Source organism: Osmerus eperlanus, chromosome 6 (genome assembly GCF_963692335.1).
Source record: "Osmerus eperlanus chromosome 6, fOsmEpe2.1, whole genome shotgun sequence".
In the NCBI taxonomy this organism is placed as follows: domain Eukaryota; kingdom Metazoa; phylum Chordata; class Actinopteri; order Osmeriformes; family Osmeridae; genus Osmerus; species Osmerus eperlanus.
This window is the reverse complement of record NC_085023.1, coordinates 14,501,871-14,523,583: the sequence shown is the minus strand read 5'-3', so window position 1 is coordinate 14,523,583 and position 21,713 is coordinate 14,501,871. Positions and strand designations below refer to the sequence as shown.

Sequence of the window (21,713 nt, the reverse complement as noted above, 5' to 3'; positions counted from 1 at the left end):
AAATACAGCATTTTGCATACAAAAAGACCACATACACCAATAGGATTTACAAAGGGATACAATGTTTTATATCTCCATCAACTTCTCCGTTAGTTCCTCTTGAAGAAGGCATCCAGGGTGCCGCTGCTGCCTCCCTGGGAGCGGGGCCTTTTGGCCTGGGGCCCTGACTGGCCCCTCGCCCTTGTCTTTCCCCGGGAAGACTTGGGGGTACCTGTTCCTACCCGTGGAGGTGGGAGAGACGTGGCCGCGACGAGTGAGGAGACAGAAGGGGAGGATGTGGAAGAGAACGAGTCTTGTAGGTCCCGAGCAAAGTGGTAGTCATAGTGTTCCGGCATCTCCCAGGCCAGGACGTCTTGTCCACAACGCTCACAGGTGAGCAGGTCTTCAGAGACGAGGCTGGAGGGAAGCTGGGCGGGGGCGAGGGAAGCTGTGGGAGGGGAGGCGGGGCAGGACACAGGGGAGCCTGACCTCCTAGTGAGGCTGCCTAACAGATGACCCTGAGCGGTTTCCTCACTTAATGCTGTGCCATTCTTTGAAAGTGACCCACATTCCAGTGTGTCTCTGTCATTTACTGTCATGTCGTGTCCTGCCGTCTCACGGCCACCAATGTGCTCGTCTGTTCCAGAGTTGCTCTTCTCCAGCGTCTTCCTCTGGAAGAAGGAGGTGATCGAGGCCGAAGGGGGGGAAGGGATGGCGACTACAAGGGGAGGGGGAGAGGACGACCTGGAGGAGGAGATGGTAGAAGTGGAGGATGATTGCCCGGACACACAGCCCTCAACCCCAGAGGAAGGCATGAATGATGATTGGAGAGAAGTCCCAGAGCCTCCACCACCCTCCTCCACGTTCCCCTCCCCCTCTTCTTCTTCTTCTTCCTCCCTCTTCTTCCTTTGTTTCTCTGCAGCTCTTTGGAAGAAGGCTTGGATGGCACCTGGTCTACCAGGGCTGGAGTCCGAAGAGGCCTGGGTGGTTTGAGTGGAGGACAACTTACTCTGCGTGGATGTGACATCACTAGACAGGAAACCAGCGATTCCCCCAGACCCTGCAGAGGGCGCGTCATTGAACTTACTGGCGGAGAGGTGGAGCAAGGTGAGGGGCGGAGTCCTGATGATGGAGGGAGACAGAGATATAGAAAGAGAAGAGGGTGGTGTCAAAAACGTGACAGCTGAAAACTGCGTTTGCTTTACAGCACTGAGGAAGAGAGTTCATGTGTTACCATGCCGCCTGGTGATTTCCCGCCGTGTTCAGACTCTTGATGATGGCAAAGCTGTCGGTAGAGATCTTGGTAGCATCGTAGCGTGCTAACGCACAGCAGCGGGAGAAGCTGCTTGGCTTTTTGTCCCCCAACTGCCGAATACCCACTGTCAACTGTTTGGCCACTCGACCATTCTGTCATGAGTCACAGAGACAGAGTTCATTCTTCAGTTGTTCTGAGAGTGACACAGACACAGGGAGAGTTCAACCGAGAAAAGATCAGTTGGCGAGGTTCTCACCATGTCTTTATCCTTGGTCAGCCTCTCCTCCAACTCCAGAGCTAGCTGGTAGAGCCAGTGCTGCACCTGAACACACAGATCAAGATGAACAGCTGCAGACATCCACCACACATTTGCCAGGAATAAAAAGGAACAGGTGAGGCATGATGGGAAGCATGATGTATTCATGTACCTGCTCTTTGGTGACAAGCGATGTCCTCCCAGCAAAGTTCTTACTGCAGCCAATAGACTTTGGAAGCTGCCTGGGCTTGACTGCCTCAAAGTCGATCCCCCGACACATGTCATACAGCCATGGTCTGCACACAGGACACATCTCATTAGACTAGGGGATGATGATGGGTGTTTGTGTGGGTGGGTGGAGGGGGAAGGGTTTGGGAGAATGAGAGACTGTTAGGACAGTGGGGTAGTGAGGGAGTGGTTCCTACCCGGTCTTGTCCCCAAAGCTCTGTCCAAGCTGAGCCGGAGAGAAGCGGGTCAGATCTCCCATGTTTTCCACCTTCAGAGTCTCGGAGATGGAGGCCCCTAGTTTTCCTCCCAGATTACGACTGCACATAAACAACAGCACATACTACTGGTATCCATTCGATAACATAATACAACATAGTACAACACCACATAAGAACTCACATCTTGCCAATGGGGAGAGAGTTGAAGAGCTCAGGTACCGAGTCTAGAGGCAAGACAGTCTGGCGGTTGGGCTTGTTGAGGCCACAGGCTAGTTTAGCCAACACCTGGACAGAGATAAGATGGCAAACATAAACCAAAGGACCCCGTGGATGACTGTTCCTGACTACAAACATGCCCTCTCCATGTGTGGAGTGGCAGAGGGTGCACTAACCTTGTTGTGGGATATCCCAGCAGAGCAGCGGAAGCCTGTATGCTGCTCCACAGCTGCTCTCATCTCCTCCACGATCACAGCCCCCACCGCCAGCTGCAGCTCCGCACAGGGCAGCCCCAGGGCCCCAGCCGGAGGGACTGGGAGGGAGCCAAGCCACTGCTGCAGCCCTCTGGACCTCTTCGTCTCTGTGAACAAGAACCAGAGCGTTTTCAGTCGGCTTAAAGCTACTGTATGGGTGGGCATGGGTTGTCCCAGTTTGAGTCTACCCCAGCACAGCTAAGAGCACCACATTGCAACCTCCTATTTTCCACCTCTCCGCTAGTAAGTTTAAGTTTCGTTTCCTGTCCAGTGATGTCACATCCCCCCAAAAATCAGGTTCTTCATCAGTGCCAATCAGACAGTAGTTAATAGCCACAGATGTCAACATTTTTCCAACCCACCTTTATCTGTGCCAGTGTCCTCTGGGGCCCCCTCCTGGTCTGAAGGATCCTGTGGATAGCCCTGAACATGGGTGGCCTTCAGCAGGCCAGGGTCTACATGTAGATCTGTCATGTCCTTCAGCCTCTGCTGCACAGCAGCTGTCAGATCCATGTAGGCTTCGTCTATACTGGCCCTCTCGATTACAGCAAAACGAGACATCACCTCTATCACTTCCACACTGGCCTCACGGTAACTACGCAGAGAAAATAGCATTGAAGCACTTCTGAACATGCTATTGGGTCCTTTGATGGCAGACGGTAAGAGGATATTCAAATGAAGAGGTCTGTTCTGTTGGTTTAATTTACTAAACAAGCTACATTTAGTGAGACCCATTGGTGGGTTTAAGGCAACTTACTGAGTGAGGTCTGCTTTGCCATGAGACTCCCTAACCCGCGCCACCTGGAGATCTGGGCACAGTATTTTAGCATCATCAGCCCACATATTCCTTGTCACCCCATGAGCCCTGGCCTCATAACTCACCGCTATAATACTGGGGGAAAGGAACAGAAATATGATTTTCGAAAATGTGAAAGATTGTTCAGGACAAAAGAGATATGAAACGTGCTCCTTTTTGTTGGCCAATATTAGCTAGAGAGTAGGCAAGGTGGGTAAGTTGCCGACACAGAGATGCTGAATTATATGGTCCATGCAACTTGGAGAAATGCTTTTAGCTATGCCTATGTCTGACTTAAACATGTCCCCTTGTCCTGTGCATAGACCTGTGGTTCTCAATCCTGGTCCTTGTACTCCCCTGCCCTGCATGTTTTAGATGTGTTCCCTCTTCCAACACACTTGATTCAAGTGAATGGGTCAATCAGGTGTTTTGGGGCAGGGAAACATAAAAATAAAAAAAACATGCAGGGAAGGTGGCACACGGACCAAGATTGAGATCCACTGTCATAGGGTAAGATTATAGGGAAGGACCTTAACAAAAGGTAAAAACTGCTTTTATGCTAATGATAACCGCATTAACTGCAGTGGCCATAGAAATAGCATCTTTGTGTCAGAAACTCACCTGCCTCCCTTCCACGTCTTGTATTGGGCAACCACACATGGGGTGTTCTTCAAGGCTGGATTCAACCTCTGCTCCACCTGGACGTAGAAGCAGTCCATGTCTACCAGCGCCACAACCCTTTCCTTCCCGTACTCCATCCTTATTGGTATGGAACCAAGAGCTTGTACAGACTACAACAAAGCAATGCGTAAGAGATATTGTACTCAGATCAGCTGGCTAAATCGTCAGTGCAACAAGCTAGTAGAGCTAGCTAGTAGTTTGAGTTGCGGAACTCAGATCGTAAAAAGCCCGCTAGCTCTAGACTCAGCGTCACTAGATAACTTCTACCAGGTTTTAAATTATGTTTTTCTTTCGGTTAACTAAATCATATGCAATGTACGTGCCACTCGGATACTGTGAAAACGATGGCTTCCGTCTGTTAAGCTAACTTTCGCGGAAAATAATCAAACCTTTACGTCATCAGTAATCGACTGGGACTGTCTGGTCATAGACTTTATGGGTCTGATCCCGCTCGCTGTTTATCAATCCGAAGAACGTTCTTGCCAAGCGTCTTGCGAGAACGGTCTTGCAAGACCGCGAGGATGGAAACGAATTGAGATACGGGTTTTCTTGGCTATTGCGCAATACATACATGTATATATATATATATGACTCAAATCAGACAATTATGGAAACAAACAGAAGGGCACTGATAGCAGTGGCAGGGTCACTTTACTTGAAAGCTGAGGAGGAGGCAGCTGAGCTGAGGCGCCTGATCCAGAGGAGGAGGGCCAGAATGAGACGGAGGAGGATGGCGAGGCTTCGTCAAATGCTATCACTTATCTTTCTAAATGTAAGTGGTCGAATAGTAACAAAACCATTTACTTAGCCCTTGTGCTGCCTTCGGGTTACAATGACCCGATGGTTCACAACGACCCATTGTTGTGTTGCGACAACTTTATACCCAATACAAAAACAAATTATTTTATTTTAACCTTCGCGCTGTGGGGGGTGTGAGACAGCCCGACGGTTAAAAGAAAATGTTTCACTTAATTTTTGTATTAGGTAAAGTTGCTGCAACACGACGGTAGATCACAATGATTGATGGGTCACAATGACCCTAAGGTAACACAAACCTTAATGGAAACTCCAACCATCTAATTAACCCTCGTGCTGCCTTCGGGTCACATGACCCAAAGGTTCATAACGAACCATCGTTGTGTTTACCCAATTTTACCCAATACAAAAACAAATTAAAATAATTTTCTTTTAACCTTTGCAATGTGGGGGGTCTGAGACAGCCTAGCTGTTAAAAGAAAATGCTTCACTTTGTCTTTGTATGCGGTAAATCTGTCGCAATACGACGGTGGGTCACAATGACTGATGGGTCAGAATGACCCGAAGATAACACAAGGGTTAAGTAAATGTCTTACTGGATTCCAATTGGCAATTCCACGGGCGGATTCATAAAGTTGTAAAGGTTTGAATTATCTTGGACCAAATGTTACAAAGAAATGACAATCAACCACTTCACAATGAGTTAAGGTGTTTAATATTATCAGTAGTATTATCAGTTATGAATAAACAACACAATGTGGGATGTTCTAAAACCTTTTATTGAACAAAATTGTGAACTTTTATCTCTCATTTTATTTTTAAATAGGATGGAACTCCACAGAACTATGCTCAAGTAAATTACCAAGTGTCCATCATCAAGATAGTCTTCTCGGATGAAGACACCAAACCAGCCTTCAGGCTCGCCAGGGCCACCATCCAACTGCTGGTCCAGGTCCTGCCGAGAAAGAAAAGGCATGGTTGGAGCCACGAGATGGAAGTGTACATGTTTGTTTACTGGCTTGCATGTGGTGCTTCATACCGTGTGACATCCAATGCCTTTTCTATGCCAGTGGCTACAGTGTGCAGAGCTGTACACCACGTGGTAGAGGAAATGATGACAATCCTTCACCGCATCATCAATTTCCCCAAGGCCGATGAGATGGAGGGGGTGGGGGCAGGATTTGCTCACCTGGCCGGCCATGAAGCCTTCCGCTTCGCTGCAGGAGCCATTGATGGGTGCCACATCAGAATCGGTCCACCTGCTATGCCACAACAAAAGAGTCACTTGAACCGCAAGCCCTTTCCCATAGTTATCCTGCAGGGCATTTGTGACAGCCGTGGAAAGTTCATTGACGTGTACATTGGCAACACAAGTTCTGTCCACGATGCCCTTGTCCTGCGGAGATCCCCAATGTTCAAGGAGTCCCTTTATCCCCCGGCTGGTTATTTCCTCCTTGGAGATGGTGGATATCCATGCCTGCAGAATCCTGTGGCTGTCGTCACCCCGTTTCGACAGCCTATAGCTGGTAGGGATATTTACTGCACCTAAATCCAAAGTTGCCAACACCTGCACAAACACATAAATAACACAGTAAAAAACAACACTACCAAATAATGTAACCGTATAACATTTCTACACCATTATGTGTACCACCAGGACATGTTGAGGCCCGGTTCAACAGCCACCATGCCAAAGCAAGGTGCGTAATTGAGCGCACTTTTGGCATGCTGAAAACTCGCTGGAGATCCATCTTTCTGAGTGCTCTGGAAGTGCGTCCTCTGTTTGTCCCCAAGGTGGTTGCTGCCTGCTGCGTTCTCCACAACCTTTGTGTCTCTGTGGACGACATCTTTGAGGTGGACCATCCTCAGCATGAGGAAGAGGGTGACAATCCAGAGGACTGCGCAGAGGAACAGGAGGTGTCTGGCAACAACCTCCGGGCTAGACTGGCTGCACATCTTTCTGCTCCTACAGAACTACATGCATCTCTGCAGGAGCATGATTACATTCAGGGGATAAAAACACAAGACTGTGCCAAGTAGGGCGAGGGGTAAACTTTGAATGTGTCATATTTTCTATTATTTGGTTTGCTTTCATATATAGCCTATTTAATTATTGCTTCTTTACAATAAATGTTTGTAAATTAGTGTATTATCTTATTTACACTATTGAATGAAGTAATTTTTTATGCCAAATCCATTTTGAGACCCTTGGCATTGCTGTGGTGTTCCCTTCTCAGCAATACACATGTTCTGTCAGTGCTGAATGTAGGAGGTTATTAACTGTCTTGTGTAATAATCATAAACCTTACTAATCAGAAGTTTTTATTTATTATATTTTGTCAACCAATTTTTCAAAAAGTGAGAGGAATTTTTCGCTTCTGGCAGCTGCTGCCCTCTCCCTCTCCTCTTCCCTTTGAAGAGCCTGGCTCTCTCTCTCCTCTTCTTTCTCCGCCTGCATTCTCAAGAAATCCAGGAGTTCACATGCCCTCTTCCTTGGCACTGGCTTAGCTCTCTTCCTGGCAGGGGCAGAGGAGGCCACATCACCACCTGCAGCGGATGTCATGTTTGCAGCAACTACCAGAGGTGGATTAATAGAATGCTGTTCCCGGAGTGCTACATCCATTGAGGCAAACCACTGCCAGGTGGCAGCAGTGACCCCCCCTGTGACCCCCCCTGCCTCCGCCCCTTTCCCTGAGGGTGGGTCCCTCAGCTCCTTTAGGAAGAAGTCCAACAATTAAGTTGCAGAATTGTTAGGACCTTAGACATTTGTGTATATAATTTTAAATATGAAATCATGAGGATTTTATTTCTTATTTTTAACTAATGAAAGCACTAAGCTTGTCACAAATTGCCTGATATGTGGAGGTACTAAAACAACTGGTGTTGGAAACGGTACAACACTTTAATAAGAAACATCACATCTGAATTTACAATTATTTTAAATTACCTTGTATTTTTCTTTCAAGTTGTTCCATTTTTTCTTAGCTTGTTTGTCTGTAATTTGAAACTCTGCCTGATTCACAAAGGCTCTGGGAAAATCAAAGTGGAAGTCACATCAACAGTTCAATTCACATTCTCTTCCCTCTCTAAGAGCAATTCAGGGAAACTGATAAATATTAAGCAATTCTATCTATAACTATTTTGGTTACTTGTAAAAACTACTGAGCAAAAACTAGTAAGTAAGTAAGACTTTATTTATATAGCAGATTTCATACAAGAATTGTAGCTCAAGGTGCTTTACATAAAATCAATAAAAACAATAATACAAGTGATAAACAATTCAAACAAAAATAAAAATCCCAATAAGATCTCTGTTCAAGAGAGAAAACAACTTTAAAAAGTAGGAAAACCCTTTTGAGATAAAATTACTTAAATGCTTCGGTAAAAAGGTAGGTTTTAAGCTGTCTTTTAAAAATGTCTAGAGTGTTTGCTTCCCTAATATTTATGGGTAATTTGTTCCATAGTTTTGGGGCGTAATTGACAAAGGCCGAATCACCAATCTTCTTATGACTGCTTCTGGTGACCTCTAATAGGCCTGCATTTGATGATCGCAGTGTTCTAGCTGGTGTGTAGTTTATAAAGGAGTTAGCAATGTAGCTAGGTCCTTGTCCGTGTAGAGCTTTGTATGTGAGGAAAAGGACCTTAAAGTCAATTCTGAAGGTAACAGGGAGCCAGTGTAAAGTAGCTAGGACAGGACTAATGTGTTCTCTCCTTTTAGTTTTGGTTAATAATCTAGCTGCAGAATTTTGAATGAGCTGTAGTCTTTCAGTGGTTTTCTTGGGAAGACCAGTGAAAAGCGCGTTACAGTAGTCCAGCCGGCTGGATATAAAAGCATGAATTAACTTCTCTGCATCATTTTGGTTTATGAATGGTCGTACCTTCCTATTCCTCTATACCTCTATTCCTCTATACTTACTCCGCTATATTCCTCAGGTGAAAGAAAGCTGTTTTGGTCACTTTATTAATGTGAGAGTTGAAATTCAAATCTGAGTCCAGGATTACACCGAGACTCGTCACCTCTGGTTTAAGACAGGGGGTTAAGCCTCCAAGATTCTTAATAAGCATCTCTCTTTTGGATTTGGGGCCACATAGTAGAACTTCGGTTTTGTCTTCATTTAATTTAAGAAAGTTATCATTCATCCATTTGTTTATTGCCAACAGGCAGTTGGTAATGGAATTGATGGCCGTTGCATCGTTGGGTTCAGTGGATATATATAGTTGTGTGTCATCCGCATAGCTATGGAAATCTATGTTATGTTCTCTGATTATGTCGCCGAGTGGTAACATATAAAGAGAAAAAAGTAATGGACCTAAGCAGCTTCCTTGAGCAACCCCGTAGCAGTTCTCATGTTTCTTGGACCTATGGTCACCTAAACTAACATAAAACTTCCTTCCTGTGATATATGATTTCAGCCAGTTCAATACACTATCTGTGAACCCAATAAGCTTTTCCAGTCTATTGATTAGGATGTCGTGATCAATTGTATCAAATGCTGCACTGAGATCTAACAGGATAAGGATAGAGACTTTATTTGCATCAGAGTTTAGTCTGAGGTCGCTAATTATTTTGGTGAGAGCAGTTTCAGTACTGTGATATTTCCTGAAACCTGACTGCGAGACTTCCAGGATGTTATTTTCTTCAAGAAAAGAATTTAATTGGACTAAAACTATCTTTTCCAGTACTTTACTAATAAATGGAAGGTTTGATATTGGTCTGTAATTTGCAAGTAGACTGTTATCCAATTTGGGTTTCTTTAATAGGGGCTTTACAACAGCTGTTTTGAAGGCATCTGGGAAGACACCAGATCTAAGGGATGTGTTTATAATCTCTAGCACCGGACCTGAGACACTATCAAACACTCGCTTAAAGAATGTTGTGGGTATAGGATCAATATCTGAGGTTGTGGAGTTAGATTCGCTGACAATTTTGGAAAGTTCACTAAGTGTGATACAGGTAAATGTGCTCATGGTTATGTTGCAGAATCTACTGATGTCAGTTTCGACCCCACTATTAATAATACTCGCTCTGATCAAAGTTATTTTGTTCTTGAAGAACAAAGCAAGCTCTTCACATTTAACTGCTGAGGATGGAGGTGGGGCAGGGACAGTGTTTAGCAGCTGGTCAATGGTGGAGAAAAGAACTCTGGAATTTCTGGCATTTTCTGTAATAATGTTGGAGAAATATTCTCTCCTTGCTAGACGGATGGTTTTGTTATAGGTGGTTAGTGTATCTTTGTAGATATTGTAGTGGATAGTGATCTTTGTTTTCCTCCATTTTCTCTCTGCTGCACGGCATTTTCTTTCTTTCTTATTTTTATTTCTCAGCCATGGGGAGGTTCTGCTTGTGCACTTCTTTTTGGTTTTCAGTGGTGCAACAGAGTAGTGAAAGAGAAACTAATATGCTATCAGGTGCCTGTTTCCCATCTGCTACCGCAATGTACATCATGGCTAGGATGACTTTTTTGTATAAGTGAACCATGTTATATTTGCTAAAATTATAATCTTTAGAATCTCTACTCACTCCCATCCCGATTTTGATGAGTTTCTCTTCCCAGTGAAGAGAGACTCATTCGCCCCCCTCCACTCAATGAGGGCTGTAATCTCCTCAGCAGACCCTGAATAAAATATTCACGTGAATATATATCTGTATTCATTATATGATCGATATGACATTTGAGAAGGGAGAATCAACTACAAAAATTAGATAAAATCTAAAAAACGTACCTACCTGTAATTTTACGTTTTCTGTGGCCCATGCTAACTTAGGTAATGTAAACTAGATCTGCACTGCACTGAGATGCTAGCTAGGTTATCGTATAGTCGGAGCAAATTTACAAATGAGCCCTTTCATCAATAAAATAAGCACATTTTCGGCGACTACACTGACCATTTCTCTTCACATTTTAATTCAGATGCTGATTTACACGTACCATTTAGCTGAAATATGAATAGTAAAAACTTACAGTTATGTTTGTCCGCCTCTCCTGACATCTTGCAATGACTTCTGTGAAATCAGTTGCGTTCTCGCTGGCCAAGTTGGGCTGTTTATCAATGCTAACGTACTTGCGTTCTTGAGAAGAACGTTCTTGCTAGGCGTCTTGCGAGAACGGTCTAGCAAGAACGCGAGGACGGAGAAAGATTTGAGACGCGTGTTATTGCAATGACTTCTGGGAAATCATGCGTTCTCGCTAAGTCACCATCCGATGCATCCTCGATAAAAGTTGCGGATCAAGAACACTTCCGGGTATTTTTGGTGTTCTTGATGAGTTCAGAGAATGTCTAATAAGACATTATTATTAGTAAACGGGCTCTGGTGACTTGTGTCTTGTGTTCTTTGGATTGGAACGTACTTGGGTAATGAAAGATGACGTAAAACGAGTTCGCAAGAACACAAGAACGGAGAAAACGTGGATTGATAAAACGGTCGGTCCCATTGGTCGGTCCCTCAGGTCAAGGCGCAATGATATGACGACATAGTATATGCTAAAGATTGGTCAACGATTGACAGCAGAGTGTACAGAATATCGACGATGCTGATAAGTGGACTATCTCTGCAAACTACCAAAGGAACAACCTGCTTATGCAGCGAATCGAGCATTTAGAATTGTATCCCTTGTCAACAGAGTTTAACTTGGAGGTGTAATTTCAACATGAATGAGCCAGAAGGACTACGGTTCAGGAGGCTGAACAGACCACAAATTATCACTGACGAGCTACAGGAACCTCTCTACAAGGGCACCAGGTATGCTCTAGATGCCTTTAACTACATAAAAAAACATTTAATTGGTAGGAAACGGTAACCATCAAATCATACTTCAAACGCTCATAACAACATCACCCATTCTAGCGTAGCTAGACGCCACTTAACCAGGTAGGAGAGACAATGTGCGTGTATAGTGTGCGCGGTACATTCCAGTAATATTCCGTGTATCTAGGTCAGTTTTGTTTTGGCAGGGACGTGTCATATATGAAAAGATACTTGCAAAAAAGGTATATTTATTATTGTACGTTTTTTCTGCATTCACGTTGTTGGAAATTATTGTACAACCTTAGAGAACACGTAGCCTAATGTCGTTTGCTTTTGTGCCATAGCCCTTGTGAAATCACTATGTAAACTGTTCATATTACAACTAAATGCATAAATGTTTAGTTTTTTTCATCAAGCTCATGAAGCACATAGCCGAATTACTCTTTATAAATCGCTGGTTTGTCTTCCCACAGCACATACAGTGGAAAAGTCTTTCGTGTGACATTGCTGAGTCTTGGAGCGTTCCTGCTACTCCCACTGTTGGCAGTCATTCTTCTCCTAGAGTCCCCTATCCAACCAGAGTTGCTCAGGTGAGAAAAACGTAGCTGTCGGTAGCTAGCAGGGCTCCAGACTAACTTGTTGCCTTGGTTGCACTGGTGCGCCTAACTTTTTTATTTAGGTGCACCAGCACAAAATTTAGGTGCACCCAAATTTTTCCTTGCGTCGCCACAATTTCAAGGTCACCTTTTTATCACGCTCCATATACATTCATATATATTATGTAAATGATCTTAAACAAGAATAAGTTGTAGGTAAATATTTTTTTTATTTGAAGCACAATCATACTGTATATATATATATATATTTTAAGTGCTTCACTGAGCTACCAAACTAAAACATTTTAAGCAAAATAAAACATTTCAAAATAGAAAGTGCTACAGTTTAAAAGTGCTTCCCTGAACTGAGACCTAACATTTCATGGCTCAAAGTCTTATAGCGGGTCCCACCTTGCTGTCCCATGCCCTTCAGATGGCCAACACCTGTAATTTGGCCTTGTTGCCCTATGGCCTTGGCTAAATCATCTTGCCACACTCTCCCTAGCATCAAAATCCTAGCTCCATGGGTTAGCTCCATGGCCCAGCTTCGTAACTCAGGGGTTTTCATTTTTACAAGGGGCCACATGAGAAACCTGAAATGTGTTGGAGGGCCTCATCAATTTGCTCACTATTCATTTTCTCCCATTGTAAAAAGCAGTAAAGTATATATTTTGATTAGCTGCTACTGGTTATCAGAAGAATAAGGATATTCTGTAAATATTTATATAAATATTTTAGATTTTGGTGTAGGTCAAATAGGAAAGATTATAGAAGTAATAAACAGTATAAACAACAACAGTGTTTCATTTTATTTGTAACCAGTTAATCTTCACAAACACTGAAAAGTTGTTTTGCAGTATGTTAAAGATGTGGAATTGATCAACTTTATACAAAAAGCAATACGTTTTTTCAGTTCATTTTGTTCTGTGAGAGAAATCCACTGGGCTTAAACAAGCGCATCGAAATCTGTCTGAATGTCTGAGGTGGAAATGCGAAGGACAGCTGACAGGTAATGATCAGGGTCTGCAGTTCAACTAGCAAACCATCAGCCTGCGCCCACTGAATCAGTCAAGTTCTTATTATGTCCGCGTTAGTTTTTTTTTCTTCACAGCTTTCACTTTGACCTCAGTAAACAGATACTTAGAAGTCCATGTCTTGTTAAAAGTTAATCAGTGGCAAAGTTTTTCATTTTCGAGGGCTAACCAACAGCTAACTCTCCTGTCGGTGAGGTTGCGCAAGCGCACATATGTAAATCGCCTGATCACTGTAGTCTTTCAGGACTACATATTTACTACCGCTCAACACATTTTATTTATTTTAAATTTTTGATTTACCTCACGTGGGCCGGATTGAGACAGCCTGTGGCCGGTTATGGCCCGCGGGCCATGCAATGCCCAGGTCTGCTAAACTGACTCTCTGGTGCTCAGGTCGTAATTTCAATCACACAGCACGGAGCTACAGGAATATCTGGACCACAGCCAATCAGAGGCAAAGACCCGCCCCATCTCTGTCTCTGATTGGTTTAGACCACGATATGATCCAACCATGAGTGTCAGTTCCGTCTTAGGATAACAAACGCTTCGTTTGTGGAGAGACAGCGGATGCTGCGGACACCTAGGTGCACCGGTGCGACCTAGGAAAAAATTTAGTCGCACCCGTACACATTTTGGTCGCATAGTGCGACCAAATTGGTCCACCAAATTGGTCGCATAGTGCGACCAAATTGGTCCACCAAATTGGTCGCACTCTAGAGCCCTGGCTAGTCTGCCATCTTTCAGGTTTGAGCTTGCCTTACTGCAAGATTTAAAATAATTCATATTTACAATTCATGCTTACTCATCTACTGCCTAATGCATGAAAGCTGTGCTTCTGATTGGCAGCAAAGGCCCACTGGAGGTCTCTGCTGAAAATTATGACCCTTGAGAGAAATTGATGGAACTGATGAGTTGTTAATATGTCTCATTTACATGCCATTGTTTTAAATAGTTTTGATGAAAAAGTGCTAATACAGGACCAATATGATCACCATAAATTAACCAAATCTCAATTTGATATATAGCATCTGTTTGCTCCCATGTGACCTAACAACCCCTATCCTCACATAACCCTTTCTCTCCATTAATGCATTCTCTTTTAACAAAACACATGACTCGTACAAGGTCCTCAACTCGGTCTCAAAGATGATTTAATCAGATTTTATCCAGTGCCCTAGAACCAAGTAGTTTACTATGCATCTTCCCCTCCTCATTTAAATTCATTTCTCAGTGCTGCATCCCTGAGCCTAACGATCCATTTTGATGTCCTGATGCCAAGCGTCCCTTTCATGTTTCTCTGCTGCCCCGGGCGTCTGCGCTAGGGCAGCCCAGGACAGGGATTTAGTCTATTCATTGTCTACGTTTTTAAGGTATACATAACATAATAACATTGTAGGGTACAAACACACCTCATGCATATTACTCAAGTCGGCACAAATGAAAATGTCACACTGGACAAAAGGCAAACAGTACAACATTAAATGCACAGAAATATTTGAAACCACAAATAAGATCTGAAAAACTCATTGTCTCTAACCCCTGCATGGCCCATCCTGGGATAATTGTCTTGGATTACTGCCAAGTCATTCCCTGAGCAGAGGAGATGGGCCTGCAGCTTCCTTTAAATACACTTAAATATTTTAACACGTTGCTGTTCTATTCCTGTTTTCCTTAGTCTTAGTGAGCCACCCCTCATGGTGGGATGTTACGAGCCTAACTTTAAACTGAGAGAGGCACAACGGCTGTTTGAGGACCAGATCGTTGGCCCAGAGTCCATCGCTAACATTGGAGGTCAGTGTGCTTGGGATCTCAGGAGGGGCTGGCTTGTCCTGCTGGAGTCTGACCCGACAGTCTCTTTCACCTAGTTTGTTCTTGGCAAGAGCCGTGACATATCTCCGAAGCTAAAGTTGAGGAGGCTGGACTGTCTGAGTAGCTGGCATGCTTTGTTTGACTTTTTACACATTTTTTCTACCAATGCCTAGACTAGGCACACCAGCACTCTGCACCAGTGTTGCACCTGCCACTTAGTCACTCAGGCTTCAAAGTAAACCACAGTTTTATTCACCAGAAGAGCTGAAGATGTCTGTTTTGAAGGTTAAACATATAATCTTCGATCATCGAACATTTTTGTACCCCTAGTCCCAATTTGCTTAGTACATTTTTTTAAGGATTCATTTGAAACAGTCAATCATTTTTTTCATACCTCAACAACAATAGCCAATCAAACAGCCTTTAACCATAAAATATGGTTTCTGAATGTGTCAGTCGGTGTGTTTGTCTATAGATGTTCTGTACACTGGTACGTCTGATGGGAAGATACTGAAACTCGATGGTAAACGAAGCCATGTTGTGGCCAGGCTCGGAAATCCACCCTGTGGTGAGTAACTGATCACATGAACCCTCACTCTGTGTTGCTTGGATTTAATGTCAAAATGTTTTCATTTCACAACCTTATCTCTACTTGCTACAGACAGTGACATGCTTGTAGAGCAATATGACCCCACATTTTTTGTTGCCTAAGACTGGAATTGCAAATATGAAGTCATGAGGAAGTGTCAACACATTTACTTTATTTCCTTTAGTCAGCGAAGAGTCAATCTTTAGCAGGTGAACTTGTCTCGCAGGTGCACGAGTCAATGAAATTATGAGGACGGAACATTAACAAACCTGTATAACTGCTTGCTGCTCAGTCATAATTAAGGACTGGATAAGAACAAATAATAAATGTCTTCACAAATGCATGTATCAACGGCGCTTTGTACTACTGTACTAGCCTTCAAGCGCTAGTGAATTCATACGTCTGTTGTCCGATGTTAGGTTCCCGTGAGGAGGAACCCACCTGTGGAAGGCCTCTGGGTATACGAGTGGGTCCAAATGGGACCCTCTTTGTAGCGGATGCCTACCTGGGGCTGTTTGAGGTCAACCCAGTTACAGGTCAGTGGTGCCGGCTATTATCCTGGGTCATCATCACTGTACTGGGCTATTGTATTAACATGTTTAAATAAATAATGTAATTATAATGGGAAAATGTTTGAGGGTGTCAAAAATCATTCAATGTTTCAATCCTCACTCTGAGTCCATTAATTTCCTGTCAAAATGGTGGTTCCCATGCTCAGATCCCATGAACAGATTGTACTGCTTTCTGACACCAGTCCTTCTGTTTTATCTGTATCTGAAAAGGTGAGGTAACTACCTTGGTGCCAACTGGTCACATGGTCGGGGGTCGGAGGCTCTCATTTGTCAACGACCTGGACGTCACCCAGGACGGGAGGAAGGTGTACTTCACTGACTCCAGCAGCAAGTGGCAGCGCAGGGACTACCTGTACCTCATCATGGAGGCCACCGCTGATGGACGGTGAACTATTTGCTGAACTATTGCTTCATTTTTGCTAAGTCATGTCAAATGCAAAAATACAATCCTTCCAAAAAATGTGTTTGGATGCTTTTCACGATGGCTCTAATGTAATTTAGTAAAAGATAACTTTTGTCTTGTTATCCAGTGTGCTAGAGTATGACACAGAGACCAAGGAGGTGACGGTGCTGATGGAGAACCTCCGTTTCCCCAATGGCCTTCAGCTTCTCCCTGATGAGGAGTCTGTTCTAGTGGCTGAGACAACCATGGCAAGAATACGCAGGTACAGCATAGTCAATCCACATATGGAGGAAAGACCCAGTCCAAATATACAGTATGTAGATCAGATGCTTGGATTTGAAAGCATTCGAGCTGCTTTTATTTAATTTGGTGGGCCGAGGTTCAATTTCTATTGCTTTCATTCCCTAGCTAAATCAAGGACAGCCCATGTGATGAACGGTATTTAAAAGCATTTAAGTGTTTGACTCAGGTCAGATCCAGGGGGAGGTTTTCATAGGAACTGTTGAAGAATCACCCCTCGTTATCTCAACTCCATATAAAATGTCAGGCCCAAACACACTCATCTTATCTAAGATGAGCATCTTGGTACAACATCTCCTTGCTCTGCTCCTACTGGACGCCATACAAAGGCTAACTAGATTAAAAAACAGGGATTTCAGATGAAGCAATGTTTTTTGGGGGGGGCGGGGGGGATTCTGGCTCTTTTCTGTGTGTTGACAAATTCTGGTAGTTGTTTCATGTTGCGTCAGAGCGTGTGCAGTTGTTGTGCATCCTGTTTGATTTCTCTCCAAGTGCCGCCTGCAGGTGTTGTAGTTTTTCTCTTCAGTTTTGGTATTACTTCCTATACCCCTGTGATATTACACTTTTCCAAATCGGTAGGGGAGCACTGTCAATCCTCCCTGCCTCGCCTGCATGGATGATGCAAAGGCAGCGTTGCCAGGGTAACAGGGCCCTTCAGCAGGCCATTGAATGAGACCGATAAATTGCCTTGTTTTCTAATAGCAATGTCACTAGAGGGAGGGATATCAGATCTGTGTGTGTGTGTGTGGAATGTGGAAGCTGTTAACTGAGTGGGAGGTGTTCAATTATTTGTTCATTTCAAGCCTGTTTGGCCGTGAAACAGTTTGGGATTGTTTTCTGTTCACTCACGGGGCTAAATGGAAATTGATGGATTATTGATCATTGAGATAGAGCTTTATATTATATATAAAAAATAAAATAATATATATATAAAAAAATTGGCCTTTAGCTTCTTGCAGCTTGCAGTAATTCCTCCCCCCCAGAACTGGCATGGTACAGAGGTAAACTCCCCTGGTTTTTCAGGTTCTCCCAAATACTTAGGAACTAACCGGCATGTTAGATGGGTTTAGTTGTAGGCTTGCCAGTTAGACATTTATCCCCCGGTCTCCACCCCTTCTCGCAGGGTCCACGTGTCAGGCTTGAATAAAGGAGGCATGGACACCTTTATTGACAACCTGCCTGGTTTCCCTGACAACATCCGACGTAGTTCGTCAGGAGGTTACTGGGTTGCCATGTCAGCGGTGCGGCCCAACCCTGGATTCTCCATGTTGGACTTCCTCTCTCAAAGGCCCTGGATTAAGAAGCTCATCTTCAAGGTAGACCTGAACATGATCCGTTGTTATACCCTTATTGTCCAATTAGGTTGATTTTTTTAATGTTGTGTTGTGATCCTCTAGTCACATTAAGATGTCAGCATGTGTGCGTATGTAAGGAATATTATTGGTCAGCAGGGATTTGAGATAGGAATGTTTCCTTTTGCTTTCAGAACAGGAAGTAGAACGAAAGTTCTCCTTCACTGTCGTTTCTGATGGATTCCTTTCCGGGTCTCATGAACCGCGACTGAAATCTCCCCTCCCCCCTTTTCCTCTCCTCAGATCTTCAGTCAGGACGTGATGATGAAGTTCGTTCCTCGCTACAGCCTGGTGCTGGAGCTGAAGGACGGGGGCACGTGCGTGCGCAGCCTCCACGACCCCCACGGCGTGGTGGCGGCCTACATCAGTGAGGTCCACGAGCACGACGGACACCTCTACCTGGGCTCCTTCCGCTCCCCGTACATCTGCAAGCTGGACCTCAGCAAGGTGTGAGTCCAGAACAACCCGATAGTGTCCGAGAAACGGAGCCTGCGCCGTATGTATTCCTCACATCCACCGAGACTGCTCTATGCCTACCTAGACCCTCCTACTGTCTCGAGGGAGAGGTTTTACCTAATCAACAACCAGTAATCAAATCGGTCTGAATGGCTTAATGCTAGATATGCAACGTTGTATTGCTTCACACCAGCTTGTGGCACACAGGTGTTGGTAATCATTAATGCACCCATGAGGTGTTGGGTGGCCATATCTCGCCACTCATATCCGTTAGATATTCCCATGACCTATCAACCCCTCTTTCCCAGTTGAAAAGGAACCCTTTTTGAACTGGTTTAACTACTGTGTGGGCTAAATATTTAACCCAGAGATTTTTTGTGATTATTGTTCAAATTGTGTTCATGCTCTTGTTTTGAGTTTGTGTCACAAGATGCCAAAGTGGGCTGATGTTTGTTTTAGTTATTCATCTTTATTTGCACTGAGTTGTGTTGTTTTGCACAGACCTGTCCATCTGACCTTTAACTGCAGCATTCTGATACATATCAGATTTTCTGAGATCTAATTTTATCTGTTGAAAGGTGAGGTTTTAAAGAACATCCAAATCACGTATGTCAAGAGCCTCATTGAACAAATGTATAGTTTGATTTCTTTTTGACTCTCCCATTGCTTGTTCTACATGTAATGAAAAGTTTGAATTATGTGAATGCTTCCATTTGACAACTGAGGTCTGGTTTTGTATATATTGTCAGCTGTCTTATTTTTGCTCACTGTTGAATGCTTCCGAACCTCTGCTAAACAGACAATGTGATCTTCCTGAGCTTACTTTGAATAAAACTAGCTCTGTTTTAGACTAATATCTATTCTGAAACAAACCATTCAAAAAAAACAATGATGCGTTATGAAGATCGGCTTCTTGTAAGTGAACTGACAATAATTAGTTTGAGAAATAAATATCTAACGTGTCTCATTCGCCTATGTGACATGGATACCGAACTAGATTATGTATCTCTCTCCCTGTAGGTGAATTGCTCCTTTGCGTCAGTGCCTTCCTTCTGATCGACAGTACCTTAGACTGAGGGTACATACGGTATATAACTGCTTCAAAGAGCCTGCTGTGAGGAGCAGGAATGAAAGTGCAGGCTCCAAATCAGGGCCTCTTGGTGGAGCTGCAGGAGAAGGCTCCCTCCCTCTCCCCACTTACTGCAGTGCCAGTCCCTCTGCCCCTCTGCCTCTCCTCCAGATCAGACATTGCCCGCTGCGCTGGATTCTATGAATTATTAAGTCCCTTGTATCTCAGACGATTAGATACAAGCCCAGGCTTTTCAAAGGTTCAGTTCACCGAGTGCGAAGAAGAGTAAGATAATCCAGGAAATGAAAAGATCCTATGGAGCAGACATCTGCATGCTATGTCAGGGCAGTGAACAGAAGTTTTGTCGGAGGTCTGTAGTTGTGCAGTAGCCGGACAGACTCAAAACAACACAGGCTTAAGCTGACTGTTGGGCAGCCAATGTGACGATACTGACAACATTTTGAAATGGTGACATTTTGTTTAAACACGCATACATGGTATTTCGAAAGAACACGTGAAACAGGATAAAGAGCAGTCAGGTTGTTCCTGTCTTAGGTCGACACAGGAAATAGGTGGTCTTCATCAGGTGCAGCCAGGGTGTAACCCAAACCTCGAAATGGCAGTCAAAGGTCTGGAAAACAGCAATGTTTACTCAATAATATCATCTGTTCTGATCTTCCAAATCATTGGTATTTACACGGTTGCCAAGATGCGCTGCTGTTAAATATAAAACGGAGACTGTACCTGATATAATGAGCCATCTGGTTGGAAGTCACAGTTGACTAGATCCTCGTCATGTTCATTTTTGCGGCACACAGTGCGGGTGACCTCTACATCGGCAATGTACCGGATCCCTTTTACAATCTACAACAGGAGGTCCGGTTTGTAGAGTACAAAATACAGAGCTGTATGCAGTGAATCTGTCAGAGAATGATCATCCCATACCTGTCTTTGTGCAGCATCTATAGCAGAAGGTTTGAACAGGAAAAGATCATTGGACTGGTTGTTAAATGCGTAGGTCCCAGCAAGCACAGCCTTCTTAAGGCCTGTGTCGTTCTTGCTGATGTTACTGGGGTGGCCGGGAATGAGTCGAGTTGTATGACCGAGTGTTACACTTTCTAGTAAGAAAAAAAGTTGTAAATAATGTGACAAAAATGTTTAGTGTGACACTTCAGTAAACATGTTGACAGTGCTTATGTAAAATCAATTGACTTCTTCTTACAAGGCTTGTGCCTCAACAAAAACTAAAAGCTATACTGTATTTACTTGAATGTGAAATATGTGAGACCAACTCACTGAGAAGTGTAGATTTTACCACCTAGAGTCACACAGAAATTTGACTTCCCATCTACAAAGCTTAACGTGCCGTAGTTCAGAAATTGAAACTAAGCTAGGCAATAAGTGAATACCAGAAATACAGCCCGCAGCAGATGAGATGTATTTGATTCGAGAAAAAAGTAAAAGACAACTCAAATGTGTCAAATACTTACTGCATGGAATAAGAACTTGTTCACAATCATGCATGGTTCCACCATAATACACACTGATTCAGTTGCAATCTAGTTAAAACTGACTTGACAACCAACTGACCAATACCAAACCAAGGGGTCACACCCTCAAACTGAATAGAATTTACACATAATCTATATTCAACATAGCCAGTTCCATATTATTCAGATGAGTTTGGAAGTAAAACTTACCCAGTACATTCCAGCCAGCACAGAAGAAAAGGACAAGCAACATGTCCCTTGTTAACCCCATCACTCTTAAAGTTGCCTCAACACTGCTGACTGACTTCCTGTAAGGCAACACTTTAGCCACACCAACAGGCCATCTAAAACTCGGTAGCAGAACCTCCCATCCACATACACACACATACAATGCTTGGTGGTCTCAACCAATTAACTTACAGGTGCAACCAATAAAGTTCACGAAACAAAAGAAGTTGGCTTGGAAGGTCTGACACAACGTTCCAAAATGTTGGAAATAATTTTGCTTTGGAATTTTGTGGCACAGACCTTCCAGGCCAACTTCTTTGTTTATATAGATATTGTTCTTAGTAAGTGAAATTAAGACGTGTTAGCAGTAAGCTCCAGCCGCAACATTCAGATTATTTGAAAGAAACATGAAGAGCACACACCAAAGA

General features: G+C 43.7%; 4 protein-coding genes and 1 long non-coding RNA gene across 6 annotated transcripts; 2 read left to right on the top strand and 3 right to left on the bottom strand.

The window, feature by feature from the left end:
* Positions 1-40: 40 nt before the first annotated feature.
* Positions 41-4,210, bottom strand: polh (polymerase (DNA directed), eta). Of its 2 annotated transcripts, XM_062463777.1 has the most exons (11): positions 3,824-4,210; positions 3,164-3,298; positions 2,769-3,001; positions 2,329-2,513; positions 2,118-2,221; positions 1,916-2,035; positions 1,663-1,786; positions 1,491-1,556; positions 1,214-1,386; positions 1,067-1,101; positions 784-959 (listed from the first exon to the last, which is right to left on the bottom strand). In XM_062463777.1, the coding sequence occupies exons 1-11, from the start codon at positions 3,958-3,960 to the stop codon at positions 934-936; spliced, it is 1,338 nt and encodes a 445-aa protein (XP_062319761.1). In that variant the 5' UTR covers positions 3,961-4,210; the 3' UTR covers positions 784-933. The 2 variants fall into 2 exon arrangements, with proteins under 2 accessions (XP_062319760.1, XP_062319761.1); XM_062463776.1 differs by having other exon boundaries at positions 41-1,101.
* Positions 4,211-4,385: 175 nt separating this feature from the next.
* Positions 4,386-6,679, top strand: LOC134022329 (putative nuclease HARBI1). Its single transcript, XM_062463773.1, has 3 exons — positions 4,386-4,655; positions 5,466-6,165; positions 6,297-6,679. The coding sequence occupies exons 1-3, from the start codon at positions 4,455-4,457 to the stop codon at positions 6,677-6,679; spliced, it is 1,284 nt and encodes a 427-aa protein (XP_062319757.1). The 5' UTR covers positions 4,386-4,454.
* On the bottom strand, positions 5,408-11,030 carry LOC134022332 (uncharacterized). Its single transcript, XR_009930636.1, has 6 exons — positions 10,603-11,030; positions 10,161-10,254; positions 7,587-7,668; positions 6,000-7,352; positions 5,679-5,901; positions 5,408-5,594 (listed from the first exon to the last, which is right to left on the bottom strand). It is a non-coding gene; the product is annotated as an uncharacterized LOC134022332 (long non-coding RNA).
* Positions 11,031-11,093: 63 nt separating this feature from the next.
* On the top strand, positions 11,094-19,456 carry apmap (adipocyte plasma membrane associated protein). Its single transcript, XM_062463774.1, has 9 exons — positions 11,094-11,381; positions 11,861-11,977; positions 14,693-14,808; positions 15,302-15,394; positions 15,835-15,951; positions 16,198-16,372; positions 16,518-16,652; positions 17,814-18,006; positions 18,286-19,456. The coding sequence occupies exons 1-9, from the start codon at positions 11,290-11,292 to the stop codon at positions 18,493-18,495; spliced, it is 1,248 nt and encodes a 415-aa protein (XP_062319758.1). The 5' UTR covers positions 11,094-11,289; the 3' UTR covers positions 18,496-19,456.
* A 569-nt stretch (positions 19,457-20,025) lies between these two features.
* On the bottom strand, positions 20,026-21,409 carry LOC134022331 (cystatin-F). The gene is made up of 4 exons (XM_062463775.1): positions 21,268-21,409; positions 20,513-20,685; positions 20,312-20,431; positions 20,026-20,198 (listed from the first exon to the last, which is right to left on the bottom strand). Exons 1-4 carry the CDS (start codon positions 21,326-21,328, stop codon positions 20,103-20,105), a joined length of 450 nt encoding a protein of 149 aa, XP_062319759.1. The 5' UTR covers positions 21,329-21,409; the 3' UTR covers positions 20,026-20,102.
* Between the last annotated feature and the right edge of the window lie 304 nt (positions 21,410-21,713).

What these genes read in the sequence shown, in the direction of transcription:
- apmap (XM_062463774.1), top strand. Translation starts at nt 11,290, where the DNA reads ATGAATGAGCCAGAAGGACTACGGTTCAGGAGGCTGAACAGACCACAA. An exon ending in ATCCAACCAGAGTTGCTCAG is followed by an intron (nt 11,978 to 14,692) that starts GTGAGAAAAACG and finishes TGTTTTCCTTAG; the next exon opens with TCTTAGTGAGCCACCCCTCA. An exon ending in TGAGGTCAACCCAGTTACAG is followed by an intron (nt 15,952 to 16,197) that starts GTCAGTGGTGCC and finishes GTATCTGAAAAG; the next exon opens with GTGAGGTAACTACCTTGGTG.
- LOC134022331 (XM_062463775.1), bottom strand. Translation starts at nt 21,328, where the DNA reads ATGGGGTTAACAAGGGACATGTTGCTTGTCCTTTTCTTCTGTGCTGGC. An exon ending in TGCTGGCTGGAATGTACTGG is followed by an intron (nt 20,686 to 21,267) that starts GTAAGTTTTACT and finishes TTTTCTTACTAG; the next exon opens with AAAGTGTAACACTCGGTCAT. An exon ending in TAGATGCTGCACAAAGACAG is followed by an intron (nt 20,432 to 20,512) that starts GTATGGGATGAT and finishes CTCCTGTTGTAG; the next exon opens with ATTGTAAAAGGGATCCGGTA.
- polh (XM_062463776.1), bottom strand. Translation starts at nt 3,960, where the DNA reads ATGGAGTACGGGAAGGAAAGGGTTGTGGCGCTGGTAGACATGGACTGC. An exon ending in AAGACGTGGAAGGGAGGCAG is followed by an intron (nt 3,299 to 3,823) that starts GTGAGTTTCTGA and finishes CCTTTCCCCCAG; the next exon opens with TATTATAGCGGTGAGTTATG. An exon ending in TGACCAAGGATAAAGACATG is followed by an intron (nt 1,387 to 1,490) that starts GTGAGAACCTCG and finishes GACTCATGACAG; the next exon opens with AATGGTCGAGTGGCCAAACA.
- LOC134022329 (XM_062463773.1), top strand. Translation starts at nt 4,455, where the DNA reads ATGTATATATATATATATGACTCAAATCAGACAATTATGGAAACAAAC. An exon ending in TATCACTTATCTTTCTAAAT is followed by an intron (nt 4,656 to 5,465) that starts GTAAGTGGTCGA and finishes ATTTTTAAATAG; the next exon opens with GATGGAACTCCACAGAACTA. An exon ending in GTTTCGACAGCCTATAGCTG is followed by an intron (nt 6,166 to 6,296) that starts GTAGGGATATTT and finishes GTGTACCACCAG; the next exon opens with GACATGTTGAGGCCCGGTTC.